The following is a 20,890-nucleotide window of genomic DNA, read 5'->3' as shown; positions in this document are numbered from 1 at the left end:
CAAACCTTAATGACCACACCCAATAAAACACTCGCAGCTTAACTTAACTACCATTAAAAATTTTTATTTTTTATTTCGTATTGCATAAAACGTACGTATTGTTATCTAAATGCAAATAAAGATGGCAGAGTGTGTTACCATGTATGTGGTTGTGGTGTGTGTGTAATAATTCCAAGATAAAACAAGATCTCTCCACCAGAGGCGGCAAATAAAACAAACAAAAACAAGAACACGGCACGAATTCGTATTTTACACAAATGCAGAATGCTATGGATACGGAGGATGCTGCCCTCCCACTATCTCGCCTATCTCGGCTAATCCCCGCGATAATAATGATAATATTAATGGTGTGTACGCGTAGGTAAGCTATGTATCTGCCATGTGCTACGGCGATATAAATTCACGCACTGGCCCCGATCTCGATGCAACAATGTAGGAGTCTTATCACTCAGCACGAGGTTGGGCGGGGTGTTAAAAATATGACAACTGATGGGATGGGATCGGATGAGATGCAAGGGGCTGGGATAAGATGCTCGAATGATGAGGCTAAGTCTTAGACAAATGTTACGCTGAAACCCTAAGCATAGTTATCGCTATCTTCTAACAACATGAACGTGGAGGGGACGACAATATAGGCACATGGCGTTTCTCTCTCAGAAAACCGCTCTTGGACGCGCTCAGACTGGGAATGGGTAATTGAATCGCTGCACCTCGGTCCCAGGTCAGCAGGAACACTTGTTCTTGGCATCCGATCCGGCTCCGTCGCCCGTGCTGTTCAGGTTGAACTTGTCACCGTCGGCCAGATCGGCAGTTATCAGCTTATCGTTGATGAGTATCTGGAGTTGACATGGAGACGAAAGGGATTAGCTGAGCTTTGGCCACGGATTAGCACGGATTATCACCTTATTCACGAGAGCACGGGCTGCCTCGTCGATGTTAATGTTCTCCTTGGCGGAAGTTTCAAACCAGCCGGCAAATCCGTTCTCCCTCACATACTCATCCATCTTCTCCGGCTGCGTTATGATGCCCTGCTTCTCCTGGTCGCACTGGAGAGAAATACATGAAGAATTAACACCTCTCGGTAGCTGTCTCTAATCGTCAAAGTTTAGGGTAAAAACCCACCTTATTGGCCAGCAGGATGCATGGTATGGGACTGCCGTCCGGCAGCTGCACCTTGGAGTCCAGATCCTCCTTCCACTTGCTCACGCAGTCAAAGGTCCCGCTGCGGGTCACATCGAACACGATAAAGGCACCCACTGCCTCCTTGTAGTATACCCGCGTCATGTTGCCGAACCTCTCCTGGCCGGCAATGTCCCATAGCTGCAGGCGGACTATCGTATTGGCGTCCCACTGGAGCACCTTTAGGGCAAAGTCCACACCGATGGTGGCCCTATAGTTCTGGCTAAAGAACTGGTGTACATAGCGCTTGATGAAGGATGTCTTGCCGGTGCCCAGTTCGCCAATGACTAGAATCTTGTACAGATGTTCACGCTTTTCGCTGGTGGATGTCATAATGGCCTGGAAAAGAAAATGGACAGGGAATTTCAATTAGTAAATTGTTCAAAATGATTTTTTGGAAGGTAAATAAACTTTTCTTAAGACCTTTAAAGCAATTTATGGCAATTAAGACCCTTTTTTTATATGTCCTTCTCCCCTCTAACGCAACAATAAATATAGCAATTTACTGTGGACTTTAAGGCGCCATAAAAAGAGTTTTGAAATAGACGGACTCTTTAGGAACACCTCTTTAAGCTGGTTATTATTTACACCTCTCCTCTAGCCGATTGCCAATTCAGACTGAGATTTGTTGGTTAGTTGGCGACGAGTTACCCCTTGCAACACCCGCGCAGTTGAATGACACTCTCCCCAACATAGACATACATCCAAGCCAAGGGAACGAGAACACCGATGCGCAACACGACACGACACTTGTGGGGCTTCTCCGCTGGCAAACTATTAAACTGGCAGCGACGACACCTTACCGGTTCCATTTCCTGATCCATGGTCAGGTCACCGAAGGCCGGCATGGGCTTGGCACTCTCGGGACCGCTGGCTTCCGCACCACGCTCCTCGCTGTCCTCCTCGGAACCGGAGTCCTGGTATTCACTAGCCACCGACTGGTAGTGCAGAGTCTCCCGTCTGCCCTCGATGCTGTCGTGGTCGCCGAGTATGAGTTGCTGCTGGGCAAAGCTGAGTCGTCGGAGACTGGAATCGCTGGGTTCCTCGTTGGAGCTGGGCTGCTGACTGGCGGCAGCGGCTAAGGCGGCTTCGTAGGCACTTAGGGGACTGCGAACGGCACTGCCCACGGCGAAACGGACTACAGGGGAGGCGGGATTGCCAAGGGTTTGGGCACTCTCCGCCGAGGATATACCGTCGTCGGCCGCTGGCTGGGAAGTGGCTATGGATAGGCTAGGGAGTTGGAGCTGGAGGTTTTCCCCTGAAGGCTGGGGCTCGGCGTTCACTTGGTCAGCCAGCGGTCTGGTGTTCTGGCGGTGGCCGCGCTGCTGCTGCTGCTGCATCAATTCCAGCTTCTTGCTGGATCCGCTCGAGGAGTGGGACTTGCGAACAGCTCCGGTGCCGCTGGCAGACTGAGACTGAGACTTAGCCACCTGAACCGCCGTCTGGACGCGACTGGGCTTCGCTGGTGCTCGCTCTCTGGGCGGCGTATCGCGCGTGCTCTCGGTGATAACAGGGGACTCTCTCTCGGAGCTCTGGCTCTGGGGCTTCCCTTGCTGCTGCTGCTTCTCTTGCTGCTGCTGTGTCTGGGACTGCTTCTTCTTGGCCACCACGAGCTTGGTGGTGCGGGTGCTGCTCGAGTCTCTTGTTGTCACCGTTGTGGTAGTGGTTTTCTTTTTCTTCTCACCCGCGGAGGGTGTCAGGTAATCCGTGTCGCTCCTGGGTCGACTCTTGCCGCTCTTTCTAACCGTCTCTGGTGCTGGCTCCACTTTCTTGCCACTGATGGTGATCTGCAGAGTGCTGCTGCCCGGCGAGGAGGTGGCGGTGGCTGTGGCTGCCAACGAGGGTGTGGATGAGACCTCTAGCTGCTCCACGCTGAGGTCGTCGCTGGTGGCCAGGCTGTGGGGACGCACCTTGGCGGTCTTCCCAGTCTTCCGGAGACCACCCAAGAGGAGGCGGCGTGTCAGACTTTTCTTTTTGGTCTTGGTCAAAGCACCGCTGTCCGTGGAGATGGAGCTGGCCACATCCGCCAGATCCCCTGGGGTTTCCTCCGCCTCCTCCTGCTCCTGCTCCTCCTCCTCCTCGGCGCTTCTGGTCCCTGCCCTGTCGACGCTTCGATCGGTCTCCTTTTCCCTCTTGGCTTTGGGCTTGGAGAGGCTTCGCAAAGCCGCAGAGAATCTCGAACGGCTCTTGATCTTGCCGCCGGTTTCTACCTCCTCCTTGGGGTCAGCACCCTTGTCGCTTAATTCCTTCTCCAGTGTTTCCGATTCCACTCGCTTTATGGCTTTTCCCTGCTGCTCCTCCACGTGGGGCATATTTTCACCTGGGGCTGGTCTCTGGCGGCTCTTCAAGGGTTTCCATTCGCTCCGCAAATCCGAATCCTGATCGCGATCCTTGACGCCCCGAGAGTGAGGAGATCCTGCAGTTATCCGGTGACCGCAGCGCTGGCAAAACGAACGCGCACTGAAATCCCCAATGCCGCCGTGTAGGCTTTTATAAATTTTAATCCGCCCCGTTGGCCCCTGCCGTCCCCCACCCCCCCGTCGTTTTGTTTGTGGTGAACGGTTTAGCATTACAGTTACGAAAAACTCATCTAAAACTGGCCAGGTGCACTTACCAACACTGGTTGCCTGGTGGTCGGATCGGGTCTGGTCCCGCTTGCGAAATGAGCGTGAGAAGAGCCGGCGGGCCTTTGAATGCGCCGATTGAACGCCGGGCAGCCGCTTATCAAGAAATCTCCGGACAAAGATTGACCAGTATGTCCAGTATGGTCAGCTAGCCAATAATGGCAGCCACTTGTCCGGCTGGCTAGCCCTGATCCCGAATCACTGGGCTCTGTCATTGGGCTCAGGGTGATGATGAGGTGATGTGTGATGTGTGATGTGTGATGTGTGATGCATGATGCCCGATGAGTGTCACACAATCAATCATCCGGCACAGTCAGTGGAGCAGGGCACAGTGTCCATTTCTGGACCTGACCTAGCAGCAGCCACTACTTAGTACTTAGTACTCGCCTTAGACCCATGCTCCATTGCACTTGGCGGGCTTCCTTTAAGCTGAGGATTTGCCGCATCAACTTGTCCCAAAAGAGTCGCTCGGCATTAAGTGGGCGACACATCAATCTGGCGTCGAGCCGGCTTTGGTTGGGTTGGGTTGGGTGGCTGCTTGGATGGATGGGTGGTGTCTTGGCCGATTGTCGACTTACTGCTGCGACGTGACTATATAGAATTACGCTTATTACAAAACGTGGTTAGCCGCAGGGTAGAGAGCCGAGTGGCGACAGGGAAAGAGAGCTCTGCAGCTCTACAGCGTGCATATACGATTACACCGAGTAATAACCCAAAACGCAGACACATACTATGTCCACATTTAGCAAGATATATCTCCCACCTAGCCCAGATATACGGAAGTTTTTTGCTTGTTTACTCATTTCGATTCTAGATATCCCAAAATAGACGACCGATTTGTGGTTTCATTGAGAAAGGGGATCGAGTCCCCAGCTCATTGTTCCTGGTTCTAATTACCACAGAATATAACTTTAAATAAACTTTATACTTCAGATTTAAGGCTATATAATCAAGAGTGTTGTTTACATCTCCCAGCTATCCATAAATCGAGGACAAGTCAACACTTGAATCAACTCCGACAACAGCTTACATAATTTATGGGAGTTTAAAGCCAACACTTTTCCGTCAACATATAAATTCCAGAGGAGTCAGAGGGACCTGCTCCTCTTTTTAAACTACATATTTTCTGTAGGAGGAGAAACCGAAAGCATTAGAAATTCACTTTCGCATAAATGTCGAACGTGTAGGAATTCCTTTTGTGGCAGCAAATGTTTACACGCAATAAAGCGAGGTCCCTGGAACGCCTGCCATTACCCCCGACGACCCCATTCCGAACAAAAGCCACACGGATGCCAGATGCCCGGCGGAGTCCTGGGCCTGTGCAGTAAATCGGAGACCGAAATGGAAATCACAAGAGCCTGCTCCATCTTCACGTGCTAGCCATCAAATGGTTTCATTTCCACACAGAGTAAAAGAGGTCTAAACATGCGCCTGAGTTCCTGGAATGGAATGGTTAGGAACCTCTAGCGGTTGCATGCCTCACGCCAAGTGTCGAACTGAGCAATGTGGAGCACAACACTTTTATTTTGTTTTTTGTTGTTTTAAAATGTTTGTGTTGCCGTATTTATTGCCAAACAAATTATATTTCAAACGGTGTAATTTGAGAAAATCGTTGAATCGTTCGAAGTAATCTTTCTTTCTTTGATAGCGCCACAAAGTATGCTATCGAAATTGTTCTACAAAATGTAGGAAGTAAATTAACGTTTAAGTTGGTCGAGAAATATATGTATATACTAAATTAAATATCAGTCATGTTAAGACCTAATAAATGTATATAATTATTATCTCAAATTAAACGAGAAATAAATCTAACTTTGAGAGGTATCAAAAATTCAAATAATAATAGATACAATTAAGCTAAAAACTAAACTGAAAAACAGAACTTTAATTTGTTTAAATTATTCAATTAAACAGAGGTTAATATTGCACAACTCCTTTCTTGCCTTTATGCCAACACGAACCCGATAAAAGATAGTTGATATTGGACTTTCCAGGTCCATATCACACACCTCTGGGTTTGCGTGATTTCATGGTAGCAACGCTACCATGTGACTCTCCTCCAGTTTTAAAGCTTTATACATACATATGCTTATCAGCTTGGAGCGCGGACAATTGTCATGTAAATGTAATCTCAGCTGGCGAATTAAAAAAGTAAAGTCAACAATAAATAATAATACGGAGTGCATTGCCTCAGCCAACGATGCGCAGAGTGGGTTTCGTTTTCCGATTGATTGCATAAGGAGGAGGATGCTCCGGGGACAGCAAATCCCGATTCCTCAATGGACTCTGCACACGAACACTTTGGACATACTATCAGAAGCATGGAGCGGAGTGGAGTGCCAGTTCATATCTTATCACTCGATAGAGTCACCAGCAAAAAAAAAATAAGAGAGGAGGAAAAGAGGAAAATGAAGGCAGCCCTGATTAGATTGTGGCCAAAAAAGAATGCAATGATACATCGTGATTCATCAAAGAGAAATACAGACATGTGCGATGTGTAATTGCAAAGCGACAACAATTTAAACGCCAGGCATTAATTAAAGTCTGGGGGACTTTCGCTTATAATACTCGTCAGTCCCTCCAGTAATTGACCTTAAAACGTGACGTCTCGTATGGCAAAACGGTAGCAGGCAGCCCTTCTTCAATTCCCATTATAGTTTCCCAACGACAACGGATATCTATATCTAGCCAACCGGCAATCACTTAAGTAGCCCAACGAACACACCCACATATTGCCCGCCCCCGTGGCTATCATCCGCATACTATATCTATTCCTATGCGTATCCAAAGTCTTTGTCAAAGCCACCAAGAGAGTGAAATTTTGTGGCTTCGCATTGTTTTTGATTTTATCGGTTTGTTTACGGCTCCAACATTGCTGCTGGTTCTCTCACTCAATTGTGGCAACGATTTCAATTTCATTTCCATTTAATTGGCTGTTAAATGCCAGGGAAAATGTGGCTAGGTTTGTTGGATATTACCCATAGACTTATTTTGATTCTATAAAAGGGGTGCCAGGGCGGAAAAAGGTATTAAACTGCGCACTAAGAGCGCTGGACTACAATCACAGACTATTCAGCATTCCCGGCATCTGTTTCGCTCAGAAAATTCCAGCTGGTGGGGGCTATGAGTTAACTCCAAGTTCTCCGAGAGCGACTTTTGTGGCTAATGAGTACAATAATGAGTACGTACTTGGCTGTGTTAACGGCCTGACAAGGCGAAAAAAAAAAAACGAAAAGCATTGCTACACTTGGCCAACTTATTATTGGGCATTCCCCCCCACAATTGCGAAAAAATTGATAAATTTGCCTTATTGCATTAAACGGCATTGAATTTGATTTAAAAAGTCAACGTTTTCAAACTTGTAAACTTTATACAGTGCACTTTTTAGGAAAACGTTTCAGCCACCTTTAAATACCACAGAAATAAAAATACAAATTTAAATTCAGAAGAAATATGCGGAATATTTTCAGACTTAAAATCTATAAAATATATTCTAGGGAAAATCGAAAAAAAGCTTTTTAGAAATTAACTAAGATTCCTAAATTTCCCGGATTCCAGAAAAGAATTAATTAAAATAATATTTTTAGTTAAATGGGCTAAAAATAAGATTTAATTCGATTTGAAATTGTGAACTCAACCATTAAATTGACTAAGAATAATAGCTCTTTACTTTTTTTGAGTGTACCCTTCTCCATTTTAAGGTTCTGTGGCTAAACCCAGTAGCACTTCGTTATGGTAATCTCGATACTCACTCCGTTGTGCAGGTAGCCGTTGTTCCGGTTAATGTCCATGTGGCCCCGATTCCCCGAGGGCATCTCCGCCTCCAGTTGCAGCGCCTCAACGGCGCCGAGGTCCAATTCTGGCTGGGATTCGGTGTACGCAGGAGCGGCACTGCGCAGCGAGAACTGCGAGGAGCTGAGCGGTACTGTAACCGGAATCGGATCCGGAAACCAAAGCTGCCGGCGTTGAAAGATGGGCGACTCTTTGGCGCTGAGGGCGCCCAGAGAGCCGGTGCTCAGCGGGTGATGCTTGTGCTCCACGGGCAAGTGATCCTCCTCACTGGATTTGTCAAGGTCCTTGGCCAGATATTGGCAGCGCAGGCAGGCGCAACCAATTATCAGCTCTGGTAGATGATCCGCGGACTTGGACTTGGATGGAGTTAGTTCCAAAGGGCAGTCGCAGAGGTTACGGCGTCCGGCGGAGGTCGAGACAACGCTGCTCCGGATGACGCTGGTTGCCATGCAGCGATGTGCGTGGGCGATCTGTTCTTTGACCTCTCGTCGCGGGTTTATCACACTCCGGCCGAGTCAAGGTCATTCACACACGCGCGTTATCTAAGCTGCCTCCAACTCCTCCTCACTCTGTTTATCTCGCTCTCTCACTCTCTAGTTGCCGCCGGGCAACATGTGGTCTATGGCTCTAGTGTTCTCCTTCTCGCACTCCCGACTAACGGTAAACAAAGCCCTGTCTGCACTTGAACTTATCAGAGAATTGGTATTTATTTATTAATTGTCGAATTTCACTGCTATTTCAGGGGCTATCGCGTCGTAGCTGCCTGGCTGCGATCCGGATCGGTTTGTTGAACTCGACCGTTGCACTTTTTTGGACAAATTGTGCACTCGATTCGTTTTGGAACTGGTTTTCCTATGTCCAATGCAAATGGAGCCAGCCGCCACTTCACTTATTCTTGCTCAGGACTTAAACGGTTTTTTGTTGTAGTTTTGTTGGAATTTCCAGCAATTTTGGGCGCTAATTCCACGACCCCTAAATTAAATTCACACACGTTCGATTGGCGGACACGCAAATAACAACAATAACAGTCGAGACGGAGCACAACAACAATAATTAATTGCAGGTATCGTCGTCGACGTCCAAACTTTAGTAATTCCAATAAGAAACTGATTCGGACAAGTACTTCGGAAAGCTCGGCACCCGCCGAATGAAACCGAAAGCCAGTGCTGTCGGTTTTAAAGATAGAAAAAAGGCTAAATTTGTCGGGAAATATGTAAACCTTAATGCAGAAAAAATAAAATTTAATTAAAAATAAAACTAATTTATTTAAATCTTAAAGTAATATATTTTAAATTTAAATACATTTCCCCTTTCCAGATTTGTTTATTAATTTGGAGTTAAATCAAAGTTTGTCACGTTGGTGGAAAAAACTAAATGGGCAACGCTGCTCGACATCTGGATGAAACTGAAAGCGAATCAGCTTTTGTAAGAGCTTTGGGGGCGAAATGCCGTTAAACGGTACCGATTTTGGGCGCAATTAATTCAAATTTCAAACAAATATTTCATTAATTTCCTATTTAATCCTATATTGTTGCTTTTAAAAGCTTAAGTTGCAAATGTCTATATTTTGTTGACAACCATCAATATATGTACTTCGGGCTATGTACACACTTGTAGATTGCAAGATCATTTACTATGTGTTTTAATTATAAAATAATAAATTATGTTTGATTTATTAATATTTATAATATTAAATGAAATTTAAAGTGTCCATGCTTTTTATTTAAATATGAATAAGGAATTATACTGGATAAATATTTTAAACAAAAGTCTAAATAAAAATTTAATTTATATATGCTATAAATAAATACTGACAAACGATATTTTCGATATGTTTAAACATTTCTCTTTTTTGGTTTTAAAAAGACACAAAATAATAAAAACCCTCATAGAAAACTCAATTTTTTACTTAACAATTTGGTATATTTTCCCAATAATTTATTATAGCTACGTGCCATAAATCAATCACATTACAATTTTAGCTTACATATGGCTTGGCTTTTCGTCAGAATCCATTGAACATTCCCAGGCAGATATCGCTCAGGAACGCCCTTAATCTAGAGAATCATTCAACAACCGACGAATTAAACTTATAACTTCAAGAGCAGCTGCGCATGCTCAACACGAAAGCAACTGCTCCTTCCACAGACGCCGCACTGAGGTATATTCATCCTTATCTTATAAAAACTAAGAGGAATCCTGGAGGAAGGAAATCAAACGTTATCTTTCTCAGCCTCTTTCCTCTTTGCCAACAGGAAATGCGACACATTCTCGTATACCAGGAACGTAACCATGCAGGCGGGCACGACTCGCGTCAGGCTGGGCTTGAGGCCCTTGTAGAAGCCGCCAAAGCCCTCGAATCTGCAACGAGAACGAAACACAGGGATGCGGGTTAGTGGATGTGAACCGGCGGCTACAAACTACTTACAGTACGCGGAGGGGCGTTGGCAGTTGTTGTTGTTTCAGATTAGCAAAGAGATTCTGCACAATTAGGGGTCAAAGAGTAAAGGAGTGCAAGGAGCACGGACTACTTACTGAAGCTGCCCTTAGCCCTTGGCCAAATTCAAAATGAAAAGACGCTGGTTGGACGCGCTGTCAGTGTTTTGTTTGCTTTAGTTTCTTTCATTATTTTCCTTTCGGAGATATGACCATCATCGTGGCTTTTTAATAAAGATTTTAGTAATTTCGGATATTTTTTCTTGATTTGATTTGATTGGTTTTGGGATTTGTTCCACACAGCTTGGCTTAGTTGGGGGATGTTCACAATGCGTTCATATGCTTATTTACATAAGTGTCAAGGTTTATCCTTAAAATTATAAACCATTTGCAAAATTATGAAGAATCTTTTTGCCAAAACGAAATTTTGTGTATCAACTAAACAGTTGACTTGTGCAACAACACTGCCAAGCCATTACAAAATAAATAATTTAACTAAACTATCAACTAAAATGTGTTTGTGTGCAAAGAAATGCGACTCTGAAATTACATTTCGTGGGCCGAGGTGCCATCACAACAAAGTTACTTTCAAAGTTTCATAATGGGGGAGGGGTGTACAGTAGACTAACTATGGAATTAAGCTTAGGACTAAGGTATATGGTGCTAATTACAACAATAATACAGAATAAGTTCTTGTCATTTTCTGCTGATTTAGTTATAGCTGCACATCATCGGGGGAAGCTAGAAAGATTCGTGTATTCTAGGGGCTTAGCTTAGCTTAAATTTTTGTCAGATTCTAGATTCTAGGCTCTAGTTGCTATCTGTGTGTGTGATTGGGTGTAATACTCCATCTAGCTAGTCAGCTTCTCCCAGATCAGCATAACCATGCAGATGTTGGGCGTGACGTGGACCAGGTAGGGCACCAGACCCTTATAGAAACCGCGCATGCGCTCGTACCTCCAAGTCTGTTTGATGCAGTCCCAGGTGCCATTGTAGCGATGGTGATGGTCCTGCAGACGTGCTCTTACCACCTGGTAGGGATAGGTGGCAGCCGCTGCGATTAGCTTGGAGATGGCCGCAAAGGCAAGGTATTCGGTGGTTGCCTGTGTGATGAAGAGAGGAAGAATATATATATTAATGGGGGCGGTTAGGTATTTACTGAATGTCTGCCAAATGGCAGAGACGTCATCACACCGGATATATTCAGATTTCTATACAGATGTGGTCATCAATATAAGAGCACATAGTGAGGTTCTAGTTTCTCAGAAATGTTTGTTTATAATTCTCAGACTGATTTTGTTTTGCTATAAAATTCTCTTAGATATAAACTTGTTTTCATACTGTATGCTATAATTCTGACCACATTTGTTCCACCCGAAATGAGTATATATATTCCGTTGTGTGAATGCCACGCGCAGATCATCACATGACTGCGAATATATATCTGGACACCCCTTCTGTGACGTTCGCGTACTCACCAGCTTCGTGTCGATGGGCAGCTTGCGGTACTCGTTGTACGCGTTCTTCAGCTCCTCGTAGGTCATGAACTGGATGGCGCCATGGGAGACACCCAGCATGCCGGGCACAAAGCCCCGGTATAGACCTCGCACACCCTCCGCCCTGTAGATCTCAGTCAAAGCATGGACCATTCCCTTATATTCGGCACTACTGGCAGCATCGCACTGCAGGCAGAGTCGCGTCTTTACCACCCAGATGGGATTGGTCAGCATTAGTGTGAGGGCTCCGGACTCTGCGGCAGCCAGCATGTGCATGGTGGGGCCCAGGGGCATGGTGGTATTGCCGCCCTGAATAAACGTCTTGATTGTGTTGTAGCTAGATGATGAAATATAGATTAATTTGAAATATTCTTGGAAATAGAAGTACTAGGTACTTACAACATAAAGTACAGGCCCCAGGAGGAACCCGAACCCCAAATATTGGGGGTGACGCCCTTGTAGAGGCCACGGAAACCCTCCTGCCGGAAAATGGTGGTGAAGGCGCTGCCCAATCCTCGGTATTGCGGCACCGTCGCTGTCCGGCCATCGTTCACTGCAAGTAGACAATCGAAACGCGCTCGTTAATGATGATGATAAACACACGTCTAGACGGGTAGGCAACCTTGGAGCTGGCACGCAAGATTATGGATTATGGATACTGGTACTAAAGGGCTTGTGTAAACATATGGGTCGACGTCATTCTGAGTATATATTTTCTTGGAATGACAATGGTATATACTAGGCAACTGTACGTTGGGGAAATCAGTTGTTGACTCCAGCCCGTGGCCCAAGTTGTTTTCGCCAAAAAAATCATCAGATAGATAGCGTTAATTGCCAGCGGATGCGATAAGCGGGTAGATTCGAAAGCGAGTTCTCTACATGTTTACGCGTCCATTAGCAGCGGCTGCCTGTAGCTGCTATTTATATTAGTCTATATATTCGTATATATGTATGTATGGCAATCATAAGATCTGGCCTGACAACAGACGCAAGCCCAGGCCAAGAAAGGGGCTCGTCGTCGTCATGGTTGCCTCCATTTCTGGGCTATTTTTAGCTGCCCCTTTCAGATGTGACCTTGAAACGGGACTGGACTAACCAACTAGGCTCTGCCTGTTGCCACATTCGAACGGGATGGGACTTGGCTGGGGGATTATGATGAAGCGCATTGGCTTCGGACACAGAGAGTAATGAGTTTTTCGACATGCACTCGATATTGGTCGGCGCGATAAGGTCGCTGTGTGGTGATTCAGCACACTTCCCGCTTGGCAACAGTGGGAACTCGTTTTAGCTGTTGCTTGTGCCACATTAACCGGGCAGCAGTTGCCGCTGAAAGTTGCCGTTAACAAAGCTAACGCAATGTACAGTCAAGTCAAGTGGTCACGTGATTGGAAAAGAGCAAGAGCAGAGCAAAAAGCACTCGAAAAGCAAAAAGCAAAAGCAAGATAAACGGGTTTCGTGCTTGGGCCACAAGTGCGTCATCGTCTAAAAAGGCCTTGCGCAAGTCAATAGAAAACAGCTGTTGCCAAATCCCGCACCAAGAGAAGACTCAAGGAGATCCATCCAAGGGAAATAACCTGGCTTTGGCTTTTCCTTAGACTTTAATAACTTGGAATAACTATTATTCCAGATTATTTTCCCAGAAGATTCAGAAGAATTCAAAAGTAAACAGCTTCCAGAGCTCCGGGTTTCTTAACCTTCCTCTAACTTGGACGGAGTTTGCTTATCAGCTTACAATATTTTCGCATGGTGTGATTTTTATTCGCATAAACAACGCGTGGGGTTGTTTTTGTTTACTGATCATATTTTCTGGTGAATTTACATATTCACTTTACGACGACTCTTTGCATTTAGCTGATTCCGTTCAAGCAAAAAGCCAAAGCAACAATATATGTATAATAAACAAAAAACTCGCTCATACTGCTGCTGCCACTGCTGTTGTTGTTATAATTATTGTTGTTTTGGTATTTTGCACCAGACTATACGGAAATATTGTTCACGTATTTCGCACATGAAGCGCAATCGAGGACACAGATATGATTCAGTTTCCGATTTGCTATAGTTTTAAGCAAACAACGCATAAGACAAAGACCTCAGTCAGCTGACGAGGGTCTGCATAACATCAATAAACATAACTGATAGTTAATATCGATCTTTGGCCGAAGCGACTATAAAAAGTAAAAGCGAGTAAACAATAGCGAAAACTGCTTTTATTCGACTGGAATTTCTAGATTAGAGGCTAATTCAAGTGCTTGTGCTTTTCGGAATTGTCAACAAACTCATAAATAATTTTCTCGAATAAGAATAAAACTTAGTTCACGTGCCCCTGGCCGCATTAAAGTTTTGTTTACATATACAAAGCGCGAAAAACTGTCGAGCGCGTCACTTACTCGGATACACGCGCAAGCGTCTCAAATTTTCCATGGAAAATTTCCTTAATGCATTGCGCATACAAACTGTGAGTGTGTGTGCGAGTGCAACACAGTAATCTGCAGCCAGGCTGGCGACGATTTCCCCCTCGATACCCCGTCACGTGCCGGGTGTATCTTTACTGCTGCACAGAAACAAAATGGGAAAGTTTTGAAGCCTCAAATGGGAAATAAATCCTAAAAATTTAGTGCTTCTAGAAGTTTTTTGAGGAAATAAAATAAGCAAAATAAACATTGGTGTATTTTGTGAAAATATCTTTTGCAATATTGTTCTGGGGACTACTACAAGACTAAAAATATAATCATTATCACGCGTAATAATACAGTTCTCAAAGGTTTCCATTGATTATCCTCCAGAAACCATTTATTCCAGTGCATTGCGTAAATCCCCCTTAAAATCGTTGATGACTCACCTGCAAAGCGAATCTTGATCAAATCCAGAGGGTGTAGAATCAGCGTGGAGGCCACTCCGCCGGAAACTCCTGCCACCAAGTGCTCGTACTTGACGTGGGCGAAGACGTTGAACTTCTTGGGGCTGCCCGAGGCGCTGGTTTTCATGGTATTCATTGTGCTTGAGGGATCTTGTGCTCCGTTTCTGTATTATTGTTGGTGATATCACTTGTGCGCTGCGCTGCGATGCGATGCGATGCTTGGGAATTGTACTAAAACTACGGGCTATTTACACTCTTTGGCTTTTGGGCGAATTTGCTGATTGCAAATCAAAGGAAATCGGTCGCCGAATTTGTCTTGTTGCTAGGCGCACAGTTGTTGTTGGTGCTCCTCTGGTTTTTGTTGCTTTCGTTTTGGCCGCTGCTGCTGCTACAGTTTAAACATTTCTGCCTTTGCTTTGTTGTTGCCCAGCACATATTTTCACTCGTTTTCTGCCAGTTATTTGACTTTTGTTTAATTTGGCGCTCTAGCTGCTTCCAGAAAAGGCTGACGAAATTCTCACTACGTGTTTCTAATCTCCGATTGATATTATTTTCGCTTAGCCATTCGTCGTTTCTTATGTAATTCCTAATTTTGTCAGTAGCCTTTGTGTTTTTCGTGCCGAGTTATAGTTGCGGACCTGCCTAGCTGCAAAGCGATTAACTGATTATTGTGCACGTGTGATGGAATTGGAAATTGAGTAATGGCTGAAAAACCTAAAGCTCGGTGAGAAACGAAAACAATTTGACTAGGGTTGTTGAATGAAAATGAATTATGATATTTTTCGATATTTTGTTTGGTCACTCTAAGTCTGTTACTTAACATTTTACGTCATACACGTCTAAAGGACCATTTTACACGTTTACAGATACATGGGGTCGAATTCTCATTTTTGCGGCGAATTCTCATGTGAAAGTAAAATGCGTAACATATCCGATCTCTTCCCTCTCGGGTGCTGGCGGGGGGATGTTAATTAACATAACTCTCTCTCGGGTTCTCTCAGGGGTCAATCGATTTTTGGTTGTTAAAAAAATGTAAAAATACCAGTATATCGATATTTTGTTGTGGTTTTGTTGATATTTTGTTTCTAGTCCCTCTGAATCCCGAAGCTGTTATTTAACATTTTTACTTAAGATATAGAATTGTTTTGGTCACTCTGAATACGGATGCTGTTATTTCACATTTTACATCTAACACGTCTATAAAACGATTTAACTGTAGGAAGTAAAATTCATTAACAAATCAGCTCTCAGCCAGACAGAAAGAGCGTAAATTAACAGATATTTTCAGTCGCATCAGTCTCATTCTTGAAACGAACTCTCCACATATGGTTTGGGACTCCGCTAAGAATCTAGCACAGCTTCAAATCACTAGAGTTTATTTTAGTTTATCCGTTAAAATAATTTCAAATTTGAGTTTAAAAAATATTAAAATACTAAATTTTATAAATGGCTAAATAAACGTATATTTGCTTATTAGATAAAAAAATCTTTGGTAGTTTCTATTCTTTCCACAAAAAAGGATCCACAAATTTGAGGACTATATATTTTTCCGTAAAAAACTAGACTCTTACTTATCTTGATAAACAAAAATATTCAACACTGATTTGGAAAGGCTTCTTTACTTTTAAGGGTTCTAAGAAGAGTGTTTTCTAGAATGGGTCAGGGCCGCCCTTTGGATTCTCCCGAATGTTCTCAAGTACTGTGCCTGTTTTATTGCTGGAGTGGTTTTCCTGTCTGATTAATTGAATGCTTTCATTTCGCAACAAAATGTTTGACTAAACAAACTCTGCAACGCCAGACAATCACTTCAGGACATCTTCAGTTGTGACAATGCATTCTATTAGCTTTTCTGGAAGTGCTTCTTCACGAGCAGACGCCTAAAAAAGAATTCAATTATAAAAATCTAAGATAAGGCACCCACTTGCTAAAGCATTGTTTCATTTATAAATTTTGATCGGAATATTTTCGCAATTATCCATTGAATGATAGGCCATAGATTACTTTGTCGTAGATTCTGTGGCGATAAGATCCCGAAGACACAAGCCAGATGACTGATCGCAGCTCTCTCTTATCAGGAATAGATAGGTCGCCTCCTGAAGTGGACACTTCTGGAGCTTATAAAAACCCTGCCCGAATCTGGCCGCCTCACAGTAACGATCGAACCTCCATATAAAATGAGACTACTTATCCTCCTGATTGGTCTTTTGACCGTGGGCCTGGTGGCGGGAAAGTCAGCTCCAGGACGCATGGCTGTGCGCTATGACAACTTTAAAGTCTACCAGGTGACCATAGAAACCGATCTTCAGATGGAGGAGCTTCGGAAGATTCAAGAGCACATCACTGTAAGTGAAAATGAGAGGATATAATAAAAGAGATTATAATGGAAGCCATTAAAGGTGCACTTTCTCAACGAGCTCGCTGGCCCTGGACGTACATACAACCTCATAGTAGGGCCTCTGTTCCAGAGATCACTGGAAAATACCCTCAACTTCCTGGAGATTGCTTATCAAGTGATTGTTGAGGATCTGCAGAAGTGAGTTAAACTAAAACGGGAATTGTTTGCAAATAGGTAAATATTTGCCCCTTTTTTCTTTACAGACTGCTGGATGAGGCCTCTGTCGGCGATGATTCCCACATGGAGTGGGAGACATACCACACCCTGGATACCATCTACGACTGGGTGGATCAGCAGTGCGCTGCCCACGATTACCTGGAGTGCAAAGTGATTGGCAAATCGCACGAGGGTCGCGACATCAAGAGCGTAAGGCTGTCTAAGCGATCGGGCAACAAGGCCATCCTTCTGGAGGGCAACATCCATGCCATGGAGTGGATCTCCTCCGCCACCGTCACCTTCCTGCTGAACCAGCTTATTAACTCCAAAGATCCGGAGCTGCAGCGCCTGAGCGAGGAGTACGACTGGATTGTGGTGCCGATGGTGAATCCGGATGGCTTTGTCTACACCCACGAGGTGGAGCGTCTGTGGCGTAAGAACCGTCGTCCCAATGGCCACATGAATACTACGGGAGCTTGCTATGGAATCGACATGAACCGGAACTTTGGCTACCATTGGGGCGGTGCTGGCTGGAATATCGATGAGCCCTGCGATCACTGGTTCGGCGGGGAGGAGCCCAACACCGAGGTAGAGATCCTATCCCTGCAGGACTTTGTTAGCTCTTTCGATGATGGATATATCCGCTCGTATATGGCTTTCCATGCGTATGGACAATATGTCCTGCTGCCCTATGGACACACGAACACCGAGTTCCCACCGAACTACGAACAGATGAAACGCATAGCCGCCGCTTTCTCGGATGCGGCTGCCGAAGTCTATGGTTCTACTTTTACCTATGGAGCTAGCGGTCTATTGAACTGTGAGTATAAAATTGGGAATTTAAAGCAGAATATGCAGGAGTTCAAGAATTTAATTAACCCCCTTAGATGTCGTTTCTGGAGCTGCCAAGGACTGGGCCTATGGTGTGAAGCACATCCCCTTCACTTGCACCGTAGAGCTAAGGGACAAAGGCACCTTTGGCTTCTTCCTGCCCTCCAACCAGATCACGGAAGTGGGCATCGAAGTCACAGCTGGACTGAAGGCCCTAGTAAACAAGGCCCAGGAAGAGGGCATTTTCGATTAAGCTCTGCAAGCAGGGGCTTTTCTAAATAAATATATAGATTTATATTTAATCATTTGAACATTCCAAATTGGTTTGCAAAATCAGCTTTTTTCGAAATGTAACGATTTTTGTAGTTGCCAAATTTACACACAAAATGGTATTTTATGGCGCCACTGATGTAGAATGTATAATTTATGGTCTCAGGAAAAGGTTTATATAAAACTCTAAACTTTATTTTTTTTTGGGTAATAACTAATATATAAACTATAATATATAAACATTGAGATTAATTTGCAAAATTCAAAGGAATCCTAGAGAAAATCGATAATGTGAAATAAATTAAATTATTATTCGTAATCATAAAAACCAAACTTTCCTTCTTTCTTATCCTTTCTTTATATCTCAAATTCATATAAATTTATTATTATCTAAACAGTTTGAAGTCTGTTTCTGTTAATAGTTCAATGCTAGGACTTAATTAATCGCTAAACTTCCCAAAAAACCATGTTGCACATAAATTTTCAGCTCTTTTCCATAAATATTAATGCTTGTCCGGCCTTGGCTCTTACCAAGAAATTGAATTATAGAGCTCTAGATTGCTTTGGCAGAACACATTTGACTATACCCACTGCATGGGGGAAAGGATGCGAATGCGGGGTGAGAGCGGTTGTCCTGCTGGAATTACTGCATCTGGTTGTATAGGCAAATTATGCCACGTGGCTGCAGTATCAATAAATATTTATTCTCCCGCCCCCCCCCCCCCCCCCCCCCTGGGGGCTGTTGCTCTTTTGGGAGTCCGGCAATTTGCACTGCGGCAGCGGTGGCGGAGGACTTTGTATCCCATATTCCGTATTCCTGGCTACCGGAGGAAGGGTAAACTTTGTGGCACGCAGCAAAACTTTGGCCAAATGCAGCGGAATCCTGTTGGGATGTGGGATGGCAGGCTGGATCTAGAGCCGTAGGGAAAGCCAAAGCCATCAACACCAATGGGGCCGACATAAAATTTCTACTACAAAGTGGTTATTTTGTTTGAAGTAATCCGCAAGAAGTCGTTAAAACTGTCGTTGGCAGTGCTCCCAGATTGATGATGGTTTCACGTGTCCGCTGCCAGGATGCGCAGCCTGCAGATCCTTACCCGCATCTGGCATGTGGCAAGATGCGGCGTGTGCCGCAAGGCTCTCGAAGATGCATTTGCGGGGAAACTGATGCAGGAGGTCTGCATCTGGGAAAAGGCGTCTCAATGGCTTTTCCTTCGCTCAACTCAACCCAACTCTACTCAACGCAACGCAACGCGCTTCAATGCTTTGACATGGAAATGCTAAAAAGTTCTGCGCTGAAGGAGATGGCTTCCTTTGACACCTGATATGAAAAGGAGCCCGTAATCAAATATGCCTGGCAAATAAAATGCCAAAGGTGCCGGGCGTATCCTGGAGGAATTTGTTTGCTTTTCCACAGCCATTTTCAATTAACTTTGCCTGCAAGGGAAACTCGCCTCCGCTTTTCCCATTTCCCCGTTCTTCAGGTCCAAGCCCCATGTCCCCATACTCCCGATCCCATCGACCTTTATGGCTTTTACGTCACGTGGCAAGTGGCAGAGGTTATATGGCTCATAAAATGGCCAACTCATTATGCAAATGCCGGTTATACGATACATCGCAGCTCCAAGCAAATACCATAAATCGGTAGTGTTATGTTCATAACATCCAATTCGAATAATATCTTTTCCGTTGATTAGCAATCATCCGGTGAAATAGTCCTTCTTTTGTTTCCATAGCTGCAAATCAGTGTTGTTCCTTCCAGCTTGGCGTGTTCAACCCACATTATCCCAGCAATTAGTAATCCCTTTCCGAGGGCAAGGGGAACCGGGCTTTATGCGACCCTTTTGTGGGTCAATATTGGCTGTAAATACTCTTCAGATTAGATTGAATGGAAGCTATAAGTGTTGTCGAGAGTTGTGTAATTGCTGGCATTGTTCGATTAGCGCAGAAAGTCGATCTGAAGTTGGTACTTATGTTGGTCATTTGAGGGGTTGTTTAATAATCATGGAAGTATCGTATCAGTACTTAGCTGTAAAGCTATAATTTTTATTCCTCTGAAGTTAACTTTCACAATGCCGCTTAATTATTTAACGTACTTTTGGGAAGCAAAAAAGAAGAAACTCAAAACAGAACAAGAAAGGAAGTTAACTTCGGCACGCCGAAGTTTATATACCCTTGCAGATATAACTTCTATGACTAGGAATCCCTACAATATAAATTATATATATTTATGATTAAAAACAATGAAGTAATACCTGCTTTCATTTCATTCACCTAAACATATTTATATTTGCAGTTCACAGATTTGCATTTTTCCTCTACATCAAACGATCGTTTGTTTGGCACCTATATGATACAGTCGTCCGATTTTCATGAAATTTTACACAAAATTTAAGACTAATATAAAATGGCTACACCTCAAACTTGATGATGATCTGTTTAAAACTGAAATAGTTGTAATTTTTAATTGTATTAATTTCTCAATCGTTCCTATGGGAGCTATATGATATAGTAGTCCGATTTTCATAAAATTTTACACAAAATTGAAGAGTATAATAAAATAGCTATATCTCAAATTTGATTAAATTCTGTTGAAAACTGAAAATGTTAAAATTTGTTTTGTAAAAATTTTCCGATCATTCCTATGACAGCTATATGATATAGTCGTCCGATCCGGCCCGTTCCGACATATATACGACTGAGAGTATATAAAAGACTAACTACAAAGTTTCATTCAGATAGCTTCAAAACTGAGAGACTAGTTTGGGTAGAAACGGACAGATGGACAGATGGACAGACGGACAGACGGATAGACGGACTGACGGACATGGCTAGATCGACTCGGGTGTTGATC

General features: G+C 44.0%; 4 protein-coding genes across 5 annotated transcripts; 1 reads left to right on the top strand and 3 right to left on the bottom strand.

Moving 5' to 3' along the window:
• Positions 1-38: 38 nt before the first annotated feature.
• Rab32 (RAS oncogene family member Rab32) lies at positions 39-8,716 on the bottom strand. 2 transcript variants are annotated; one of them, XM_020958941.2, is made up of 4 exons: positions 7,556-8,716; positions 1,123-1,518; positions 903-1,046; positions 39-836 (listed from the first exon to the last, which is right to left on the bottom strand). In XM_020958941.2, the coding sequence occupies exons 1-4, from the start codon at positions 8,042-8,044 to the stop codon at positions 723-725; spliced, it is 1,143 nt and encodes a 380-aa protein (XP_020814600.2). In that variant the 5' UTR covers positions 8,045-8,716; the 3' UTR covers positions 39-722. The 2 variants fall into 2 exon arrangements, with proteins under 2 accessions (XP_020814600.2, XP_020814598.2); XM_020958939.2 differs by lacking the exon at positions 7,556-8,716 and adding an exon at positions 1,983-4,364.
• A 519-nt stretch (positions 8,717-9,235) lies between these two features.
• On the bottom strand, positions 9,236-15,309 carry LOC110188991 (solute carrier family 25 member 32). Its single transcript, XM_020958942.2, has 5 exons — positions 14,367-15,309; positions 11,927-12,080; positions 11,510-11,864; positions 10,989-11,134; positions 9,236-9,956 (listed from the first exon to the last, which is right to left on the bottom strand). The coding sequence occupies exons 1-5, from the start codon at positions 14,518-14,520 to the stop codon at positions 9,809-9,811; spliced, it is 957 nt and encodes a 318-aa protein (XP_020814601.2). The 5' UTR covers positions 14,521-15,309; the 3' UTR covers positions 9,236-9,808.
• On the bottom strand, positions 14,505-14,819 carry LOC110188992 (uncharacterized). The gene has a single exon (XM_086828141.1). It carries the CDS (start codon positions 14,817-14,819, stop codon positions 14,673-14,675), a length of 147 nt encoding a protein of 48 aa, XP_086684267.1. The 3' UTR covers positions 14,505-14,672.
• A 1,086-nt stretch (positions 15,310-16,395) lies between the features above and the next one.
• LOC110188976 (zinc carboxypeptidase) lies at positions 16,396-18,086 on the top strand. Its single transcript, XM_020958925.2, has 4 exons — positions 16,396-16,726; positions 16,781-16,917; positions 16,983-17,755; positions 17,823-18,086. The coding sequence occupies exons 1-4, from the start codon at positions 16,559-16,561 to the stop codon at positions 18,017-18,019; spliced, it is 1,275 nt and encodes a 424-aa protein (XP_020814584.2). The 5' UTR covers positions 16,396-16,558; the 3' UTR covers positions 18,020-18,086.
• Positions 18,087-20,890: the final 2,804 nt, after the last annotated feature.

The sequence above is a fragment of the Drosophila serrata genome, unplaced genomic scaffold (genome assembly GCF_035046125.1).
Source record: "Drosophila serrata isolate PLE 108 unplaced genomic scaffold, ASM3504612v1 contig_184, whole genome shotgun sequence".
Lineage (NCBI taxonomy): Eukaryota > Metazoa > Arthropoda > Insecta > Diptera > Drosophilidae > Drosophila > Drosophila serrata.
The sequence above is the reverse complement of the archived record's forward strand: the minus strand, read 5'-3'. Positions and strand labels throughout refer to the sequence as shown.

Coding starts and splice junctions, on each gene's coding strand:
- LOC110188992 (XM_086828141.1), bottom strand. CDS start 14,819: ATGTGCTGGGCAACAACAAAGCAAAGGCAGAAATGTTTAAACTGTAGC.
- Rab32 (XM_020958939.2), bottom strand. CDS start 3,749: ATGCTAAACCGTTCACCACAAACAAAACGACGGGGGGGTGGGGGACGG. Junction 1,047..1,122: donor GCATCCTGCTGGCCAATAAG/GTGGGTTTTTAC, acceptor ATTTCTCTCCAG/TGCGACCAGGAGAAGCAGGG. Junction 837..902: donor CCCGTGCTCTCGTGAATAAG/GTGATAATCCGT, acceptor TGTCAACTCCAG/ATACTCATCAACGATAAGCT.
- LOC110188991 (XM_020958942.2), bottom strand. CDS start 14,520: ATGAATACCATGAAAACCAGCGCCTCGGGCAGCCCCAAGAAGTTCAAC. Junction 11,865..11,926: donor TGGGGCCTGTACTTTATGTT/GTAAGTACCTAG, acceptor TTCATCATCTAG/CTACAACACAATCAAGACGT. Junction 11,135..11,509: donor TGCCCATCGACACGAAGCTG/GTGAGTACGCGA, acceptor TTCATCACACAG/GCAACCACCGAATACCTTGC.
- LOC110188976 (XM_020958925.2), top strand. CDS start 16,559: ATGAGACTACTTATCCTCCTGATTGGTCTTTTGACCGTGGGCCTGGTG. Junction 16,918..16,982: donor ATTGTTGAGGATCTGCAGAA/GTGAGTTAAACT, acceptor TTTTCTTTACAG/ACTGCTGGATGAGGCCTCTG. Junction 17,756..17,822: donor AGCTAGCGGTCTATTGAACT/GTGAGTATAAAA, acceptor TAACCCCCTTAG/ATGTCGTTTCTGGAGCTGCC.